Genomic DNA, 9,287 nt, shown 5'->3' on the forward strand with positions numbered 1-9,287 from the left:
CTGACCGATCCTTTGTCCCCTTCACTGTCAGGGCTGACGGCCTGAAGGTGCTGGGGATATGGTTCGGAGGGACCGGGGAATGCGTTAGAAACTGGAAGGAGCGAGTGGCTATGGTGAAAAGGAAACTGGGCATGTGGGAGCGACGCTCCCTCTCCATTGCGGGTAAGAACCTGGTCATCAGGTGTGAGGTACTCTCGCTGTTGCTGTACGTGGCGCAGGTCTGGCCCATTCCACACTCCTGCGCGATGGCGATCACTCGAGCCATCTTCCGCTTTATCTGGAGGTCGAAAATGGATCGTGTCTGCAGGGACGCGATGTACAAGCCTCTAGATAAAGGGGGAAAAAACGTGCCCAACATCGCCCTCATACTGATGGCCACCTTTGTGTGCGGCTGCATCAAGCGGTGCGTAGACCCTCAGTACGCAAACACCAAGTGTCACTACGTGCTGAGGTTCTACCTGTCCCCGGTGTTGCGAAGGATGGGTCTGGCCACGCTGCCGCGGAACGCTCCAAGTAGTTGGACCGTGCCGTACCACCTGTCCCTGGTGGAAAAATTTATGCAGAAAAACACCTTTGACCACAAGTCCATCAGGCAGTGGTCAGCACGTAACGTCCTAGAGGCCCTGAGGGATAAGGAGAGGGTGGACCCTGTGGGATGGTTCCCCGAGCAGACTGTCAAAGTCATTTGGCAGAATGCCTCATCGCCAGAACTTTCCAACAAGCACCAAGACGTAGCTTGGCTGGTGGTGAGAAAGGCCCTCCCCGTCAGATCCTTCCTACACGCCAGGAGTCTCACCCCCTCTGCACGATGCCCTCGAGGTGGCTGTGGTGGGGAAGAGACCGTTGTTCACCTCCTTGTGGATTGTGCCTTTGCAAAGAAAGTCTGGAGAGAGATGCAGTGGTTGCTGTCGAGGTTCATCCCGAGCAGTTCTGTGACACAGGACTCTGTGCTCTACGGGCTGTTCCCAGGGACACACACCGAGACAAACATCGACTGCAGCTGGAGGATCATCAACTCGGTGAAAGACGCGCTTTGGTCTGCCCGAAACTTGTTGGTCTTCCAGCACAAAGAGTTGTCCCCGACCGATTGTTGCGGACTGGCACAATCCAAAGTCCAGGACTACGTGCTGAGGGACGCACTAAAGCTTGGGGCAGCTGCCGCAAAGGCGCAATGGGGAAGGGTCGCTGTCTAAGACCTTTCTACCACAGCGCACCGAGAGACTGGGAACTGTTTAGAGCCCCTCGGGCTGTACAGATCAAAATGAAAGGCTGTAAATGACTGTAATATTGTTTGTACTGATGCACCTGGTGATACATTTTGGAAAAGTTTAACCTGGATTGTACCCTTGTAATGTTGTTTTTGAAATGGTTTTGAATGTGATTGAAGATTTTTATGAATAAAGTATATTTTTACAAAAAAAAAAAAAAAAAAAAATCTGTTCTTATCAGTTTAATATCTGATACGTCCCTTATCTGGGGACCATATATTAAATTGATTTTTGGAGCAGGGAGATGGAATAGGGGCTTGCTCCGTCCACTCCACGCATCGACCCGGTATTGCAGTATCTCTGGGAACGGTGCACCCTCCCCTTTCCAGGGGATTTTCAATGCTAAAAATAGTTTTCTTACAAACATCTGCTTTCTTTACTTCTCAACATGTACATGTTCCAAAATCCAACTTTCTTTGGAAAAACTCAGCAAGTCTGGCAGCATCGGCGGAGAAGAAATCAGTCAACGTTTCGAGCCCTCATGGCCCTTCAGCAGAACTGAAGCATAGTTTCAACAAGGGAGAAATATAAATTGGTTTAAGGTGGGTGGGGGGGAAGAGACACATTGAGGGTGTGGTGTGAGCAGATAATCAAAAGATGTCAGAGACAAAAGGGTCAAAGAGGTGTTGAAGGTGGTGGTCTTTGTCTGAGAAAAGTGCTAATTAAGAATGCAAGACAGGATATTCAAAGTACAGCTCTAGTGGGGGTGGGGTGGAAAGACTAAAGGTCTTTAGTCTTTCCACCCCACCCCCACTAGAGCTGTACTTTGAATATCCTGTCTTGCATTCTTAATTAGCACTTTTCTCAGACAAAGACCACCACCTTCAACACCTCTTTGACCCTTTTGTCTCTGACATCTTTTGATTATCTGCTCACACTACACCCTCAATGTGTCTCTTCCCCCCCCACCCACCTTAAACCAATTTATATTTCTCCCTTGTTGAAACTATGCTTCAGTTCTGCTGAAGGGCCATGAGGGCTCGAAACGTTGACTGGTTTCTTCTCCGCCGATGCTGCCAGACTTGCTGAGTTTTTCCAGGTAATTCTGTTTTTATTTTGTTTTGGATTTCCAGCATCCGCAGTAGCTTTTAGCTTTTTGTTTTTATCCAACTTTCTTTCTTTCTCTCTCTCTCTCTCTCTCTCTCTCACTCACTCACCCGCAGCAGCTACACACAAAAAACACGCACGCTCACCCAACACTCACAGACAGCACTCTCATCTCACAAACACTCTACCTCACTTATACAAAAACAGCTTTCACTTGCAAATACACCTCTCAAACACTCTCTCAGCTGCACCTTTCGCCTCACAACATTTTAAACCAGCTCTCTGCTGCCGCTGCCGCTGCTGCTGCTGACACAGCAACAATCAAAACTCACACCTCAAAGCTCACACACTTTACACAGCTACTCCGAAACCTCTACATCCACATTCACACAATCCTTACATTGCACAAGGAGCCCATTCCGCCCGTCGTGCCTGCACCAGCTCTCCCGGTGAACATTTCACCTCGTGCCTTTCTCCTGCCTTCTCCACGTAACCCGGCACATGCTTTCTTTTCAAATAATCATCTCATTCCCTCTTCAATTGAACCTGCCTCCGCCGCGCTATCAGGTGGTGCATTCCAGACCCTGACCGCTCGCTGCTCCTATCGCTTTTGCTTCTTTTGCCAGTTACTTTAAACCTGTGCCCTCTCCTTCTCGATCCTTGCCCCGGTGCAAACAGTTTCTCCCTATCTACTCTCTCCAGACCCCTCATGATTTTCAATACCTCTATCAAGTCTCCTCTCAGACTTCTTTTCCCCAAGGAATACAGTCCCAACTTCTCCAATCTTACTTCATAACTCAACTTCCTCGCCCCTGGAACCAAACTCGTAAACCTCTTCTGCACTCTCTCCAATGCCTCCACTACCTTCCTAAAATGCAAGTCAAAATGCAATCCGTCAGAGTCGGCATGGCTTTACGAAGAGTAAATCGTGTTTGACTAATTTGCTAGAGTTCTTTGAAGATGTGACAAGCAAAGTGGATAACGGGGATCCTGTAGATGTAGTATGTCTGGACTTCCAGAAGGCATTTGATAAGGTGCCGCACAAAAGATTAATACACAAGATAAGATCACACGCAGCTAAGGGTAATATATTAGCTTGGATAGAGGATTGGCTAACCAACAGAAAGCAGAGAGTCAAGATAAATGGGTCTTTTGTGGATGCCAAGCTGTAACTAGTGGGGTGCCACAGGGTTCGGTCCTCGGGCCCCAACTATTTACTTGGATTCAGGAGTAGAAGGTACTATAGCTAAATTTGCAGATGACACCAAAATAGGTGGGAAAGTAAGTTGCAATGAAGAAATAAGAAATTTACAAATGGATATGGACAGGTTAGGTGAATGGGCCAAAATTTGGCAGATGGAGTTTAACTAAGTTAAATAAGTTTAATAAGTGTGCGGTTATCCATTTTGGTCAGAAGAATAAAAAGGCGACTTATTATTCAAATGGAGAGAAACTTCAGAAATGCTTCAGCACAGAGGGATCTGGGTGTCCTCGCGCACGAATCGCTGAAAGCTAGTATGCAGGTACAGCAGGTAACAAGGAAGGCAAATGGAATCGCTTCTCGGCCTTTTGGCTAAGATCAAGTGTTGCAGGGGCGACACCATGGTCCTACCAAGGCAAGGTCGGGATGGAAGGGCTATAACCAATCGCAATCGAAATCCATACCGTGGGTTACCTATCACCGTCCGAGTCACGGTGAACCACAGCGAAGGAGGATCACCTATGGATCGGGGCTTCTTCACCAGGAGGATCCTGTTGAAGGCGTGCGGCTTCCAAGCTACGGAGATCTTCACCCTGCACGACTCCCGCAAAGGCGGTTATTTTGACGTGACGTTCAAGCGGGTGGCAGACTGCGTCCGGCTCCTGAGGGTGTTCGAGGAGAAGAGAGACCTGCCGGAGATGAAGATCCTGACGGCGGAGCCGCACTTCTCTCTGCCGTTGCAACGGGAACGTGAGGTGATGGTGCATGTGTACAACCCCTTCGTCCCTGTCGCCGACGTGGTCACCTTCCTCACCAGGTACTTCGATAAGGTGGGGAGCGGCACCGAGATTCGAGACGACTTGGGAATCTGGACAGGCAAACGCCTGTTTAATGTCACGCTAAAGACCGATGGTAAGGGAGCCATTTTCCACCCTCCTTCCAGTTTCGCTATCGGGGGAAACCGGGGCTACCTGGTCTACGCTGGGCAACCCAAGCATTGTCGCTCATGCGGCAAGGCTGGTCATGTGGCGGCCAACTGCAGCGCCTCCCTCTGCAAGATCTGCAAACAGGAAGGGCACCAGACAAAAGACTGCAAACAGGCCAAGTGTTGCAACCTGTGTGGCGAGGCAAGTCACCTCTACAGGACCTGCCCCAAACGCTGCCGTACTTACGCACAGGCAGCCAAAGCCGACCAGGGGGAAGCAGAAGAAATGTTTCGTGTCACTCCAACCACCAAGGCCCCCAGGGAGCTCAACGGGACAAAGGAGGACACAGAGAGAGACAAGGTGGAGAAAGAGATGGAGGCAACAGAGAGCCAATCAACAGCACTACCCCCTGAACCTCCCAGTCCTCAGGACAGCGAATCAATGGAGGAGGAGGCAGCAGTGGAAAAGCAGCAGGGGGAGTGGCGGACGGTGAAGAACAAGAAAAGTAAGAGGGAGCGAAGAAGAAGCAAAGGCGTTTCCCAGAGAAGCGGCAAGAGGCGTCTCCCATCCGACACGGATGACAAGGGCAGCAGCTCTTCGGATGATGAAGTGCCAGAGCGGCACCGACAGAAGAGGCGGCAAAGCTCCAGGGCGTTGGAGGACGAGACACCCGAGCTCCAGAAAATTGGAGACAACAAGGAGACCAGCGCACCCCAACTTGGCCTGCAACCTGAGGAGGCCAGTGCACCACAGCCCCTGGAATCTGGGAGCAGTGAGGCAATCATCGCACCCCAGCTCCAGGAAGCCGGGAACAGCAACCCCCCAGAGGGGGTGAGTTTTGGAGAAGCTTCTCCAGCAAAGGTCATCTCAAAATCCGCTCACTACGTGAACCTCCAGATGCCACCGGAGCAGAACACGGCCAAGGAGATCTACCTCAGCCCATCCAAAGTGAAGGAATTTGAGCTCACTACGGGTATGAAGGAGCAGACTAAAGGTCTGGGACTCTCAGAGACAGTGGGTTTGGTAGGAGAATAAATGCTTTAATATGGGTTTAAAGATTGTATCCATAAATGTGCGTAGCATTAAATCTACTACGCGATGTGTTGCGACCTTGGACTACCTAGCCAAGGTCAAAGCTGACCTGTTGTTTCTGCAGGAGTGTGCGATACCGCACCTCAGCTCCTACAGGCAATGGTCACGATGGTGGTCCCACGGGCCATCGATCTGGTCGGGCGGAAAGGACTCTCGTTCCTCCGGCCTGGGTATTCTGCTGCGGGGAGGCAACTTCACCGTCTCCGAGGTCAAGGAGGTGGTGGGCGGGCGACTCCTGGTAGCAGACGTAATGTACAAGAACGCTCCACTCCGGTTAATTAACGTGTACGGCCCGGCACAAGGGGCTGAGCGGCTGGAGGTCTTTCAGCAGCTCCCACTGCTGCTGGCGACCTCCAGGCCGGTCATTCTGGGCGGGGACTTCAACTGCATCATCGATGCGGCTGGACGATCCGGCAGGGCCGGAAGCAGATTGGACGCTACGTCCAGATCCCTGATGGAAACAGTTAAGGATGCCAAGCTGCACGATGTCTTCAGCAACCCTGCAGACGGAGCGCAGCGTAGATACACCTGGTCGCGGCCAGACGGGTCCATTCGTTCCAGGATAGACTTCCTGTTTGTGTCCCGTGCATTCACAGTCAGATCCACCGACGTCAAGCCGGTGTTCTTCTCTGACCACTGCCTCCTACTGGCGGACTGCCACTTGGAGGAAGACCTGAGGGTGGGCAGGGGGGCATGGAAGCTAAATGTGCAACTGCTGACCCCAGAGAACATTGAGGAGCTCAAGAGGGATTACAAAGGTTGGAGAACCGTGAAACCCCTCTTTGAGTCCCTGACACACTGGTGGGAAGTGATCAAGGGAAGCATCAAGAGGTTTTTCATCCTCAAAGGCACCCAGAAAGCTAGAAAGGAACAGAGGGAAATGTCCCGACTCCAGGAAAAGATGCAGAATCTGCTCCGGCTGCAGTCGATGGGGGTCGATGTCAAGGAGGAGCTCCAAGAGGTGAAGGGCCAGCAAGCCTCGCACTTTGCCTCGGAGGCCTCCAAGATCATCTTCCGTTCCAGAGTCCGCTCCGTGGAGCAGGATGAGACGTGCTCACGTTTCTTCTTCCAAAAGGTACACAGAGAGCGCTCTGTGATCAGCAGCCTGAAGGAAGAAGACGGCTCAGTAAAGTCATCACGGTCCGACATTCTGAGGATCAGCAAATCCTTTTATGCCGGACTGTATGACGTGAAGCCCACGGACAGCACGGCCTCCCAGTCCTTCCTGTCCTCTATCACGGAGGTCCTAGACCACAGTACGCGGGAGAGCCTAGACAAACCGCTAACTCCTGACGAACTGACTAAGGCCCTCGAGTCCTTCGAGAAGAGTAAAACCCCCGGAAGCGACGGCCTGCCGGCGGAGTTGTATTCGGCTCTGTGGGACTTGATCGGCCCAGACCTGCTAGAAGTGTACGAGAGTATGCTCCTGGCCGGCAGCATGTCAGAATCCATGAGGAAAGGCATCATCACCCTCATCTACAAGCACAAGGGGGAAAGGGAGGAAATTAGAAATTGGCGACCCATTTCACTGTTGAATGTGGACTATAAGATTCTGTCCAAGGTCATCGCCAACCGGGTCAAATCCGCTCTGGAATTGGTGATTCACCCTGACCAGACCTGCTCTGTGCCAGGCAGGAAGATCTCTGACAGCCTGGCGCTGCTCAGGGATACGATTGCCTATGTACAGGACAGGGGCGTGGATACCTGCCTCATCAGCTTGGATCAGGAGAAGGCCTTTGACAGAATATCGCACACTTACATGGGGGATGTGCTCTCCAAAATGGGCTTTGGGGAGGGAATTCGAAATTGGATCCAACTGCTCTACACTAACATCAGTAGCGCAGTCTCAATCAATGGGTGGGAAACAGATAGCTTTCCGATCAAATCTGGAGTCAGGCAGGGCTGTCCTCTCTCGCCTGTCCTTTTCGTGTGCTGCATAGAACCCTTTGCCGAGTCCATCAGGAAGGATCCGGGCATAAGAGGAGTGACGATCCCAGGCAGTGGAGGCACTCAGGTAAAAGCCTCCCTGTACATGGACGACGTCGCCGTCTTCTGCTCGGATCCGCTGTCGGTGCGCAGACTGATGCACGTCTGCGACCAGTTCGAACTGGCCTCGGGAGCCAAGGTAAATCGTGGGAAGAGCGAGGCCATGTTCTTTGGGAACTGGGCTGACCGATCCTTTGTCCCCTTCACTGTCAGGGCTGACGGCCTGAAGGTGCTGGGGATATGGTTCGGAGGGACCGGGGCATGCGTTAGAAACTGGAAGGAGCGAGTGGCTATGGTGAAAAGGAAACTGGGCATGTGGGAGCGACGCTCCCTCTCCATTGCGGGTAAGAACCTGGTCATCAGGTGTGAGGTACTCTCGCTGTTGCTGTACGTGGCGCAGGTCTGGCCCATTCCAGACTCCTGCGCGACGGCGATCACTCGAGCCATCTTCCGCTTTATCTGGAGGTCGAAAATGGATCGTGTCCGCAGGGACGCGATGTACAAGCCTCTAGATAAAGGGGGAAAAAACGTGCCCAACATCGCCCTCATACTGATGGCCACCTTTGTGTGCGGCTGCATCAAGCGGTGCGTAGACCCTCAGTACGCAAACACCAAGCGTCACTACGTGCTGAGGTTCTACCTGTCCCCGGTGTTGCGAAGGATGGGTCTGGCCACGCTGCCGCGGAACGCTCCAAGTAGTTGGACCGTGCCGTACCACCTGTCCCTGGTGGAAAAATTGATGCAGAAAAACACCTTTGACCACAAGTCCATCAGGCAGTGGTCAGCACGTAACGTCCTAGAGGCCCTGAGGGATAAGGAGAGGGTGGACCCTGTGGGATGGTTCCCCGAGCAGACTGTCAAAGTCATTTGGCAGAATGCCTCATCGCCAGAACTTTCCAACAAGCACCAAGACGTAGCTTGGCTGGTGGTGAGAAAGGCCCTCCCCGTCAGATCCTTCCTACACGCCAGGAAGCTCACCCCCTCTGCACGTTGCCCTCGAGGTGGCTGTGGTGGGGAAGAGACCGTTGTCCACCTCCTTGTGGATTGTGCCTTTGCAAAGAAAGTCTGGAGAGAGATGCAGTGGTTGCTGTCGAGGTTCATCCCGAGCAGTTCTGTGACACAGGACTCTGTGCTCTACGGGCTGTTCCCAGGGACACACACCGAGACAAACATCGACTGCAGCTGGAGGATCATCAACTCGGTGAAAGAGGCGCTTTGGTCTGCCCGAAACTTGTTGGTCTTCCAGCACAAAGAGTTGTCCCCGACCGATTGTTGCGGACTGGCACAATCCAAAGTCCAGGACTACGTGCTGAGGGACGCACTAAAGCTTGGGGCAGCTGCCGCAAAGGCGCAATGGGGAAGGGTCGCTGTCTAAGACCTTTCTACCACAGCGCACCGAGAGACTGGGAACTGTTTAGAGCCCCTCGGGCTGTACAGATCAAAATGAAAGGCTGTAAATGATTGTAATATTGTTTGTACTAATGCACCTGGTGATACATTTTGTAAAAGTTTAACCCTGGATTGTACCCTTGTAAGGTTGTTTTTGAAATGGTGTGGAATGTGATTGAAGATATTTTATGAATAAAGTATATTTTTACAAAAAAAAAAAAAAAATCTGTTCTTATCAGTTTAATATCTGATACGTCCCTTATCTGGGGACCATATATTAAATTGATTTTTGGAGCAGGGAGATGGAATAGGGGCTTGCTCCGTCCACTCCACGCATCGACCCGGTATTGCAGTATCTCTGGGAACGGTGCACCCTCC

The 9,287-nt window shown here is 51.9% G+C and overlaps 1 protein-coding gene, 1 non-coding gene and 1 pseudogene across 2 annotated transcripts; all 3 read left to right on the forward strand.

Moving 5' to 3' along the window:
* Positions 1–187: 187 nt before the first annotated feature.
* Positions 188–9,118, forward strand: LOC144674929 (uncharacterized). The gene is made up of 2 exons (XM_078536043.1): positions 188–819; positions 8,522–9,118. Exons 1-2 carry the CDS (start codon positions 246–248, stop codon positions 8,893–8,895), a joined length of 948 nt encoding a protein of 315 aa, XP_078392169.1. The 5' UTR covers positions 188–245; the 3' UTR covers positions 8,896–9,118.
* On the forward strand, positions 1,405–1,588 carry LOC144674944 (U2 spliceosomal RNA). Its single transcript, XR_013574705.1, has one exon. It is a non-coding gene; the product is annotated as a U2 spliceosomal RNA (small nuclear RNA).
* LOC144674955 (U2 spliceosomal RNA) lies at positions 9,109–9,287 on the forward strand (annotated as a pseudogene).

This window comes from Cetorhinus maximus, unplaced genomic scaffold, assembly GCF_964194155.1.
Source record: "Cetorhinus maximus unplaced genomic scaffold, sCetMax3.hap1.1 HAP1_SCAFFOLD_864, whole genome shotgun sequence".
In the NCBI taxonomy this organism is placed as follows: Eukaryota; Metazoa; Chordata; class Chondrichthyes; order Lamniformes; family Cetorhinidae; genus Cetorhinus; species Cetorhinus maximus.

Excerpts from the sequence above, each read along its gene's own strand:
- LOC144674929 (XM_078536043.1), top strand. The coding sequence starts at position 246 with ATGGCGATCACTCGAGCCATCTTCCGCTTTATCTGGAGGTCGAAAATG. Across the intron at positions 820-8,521 it reads CTCTGCACGATGCCCTCGAG|GTGGCTGTGGTGGGGAAGAG; the intron begins GTGGCTGTGGTG and ends GTTGCCCTCGAG.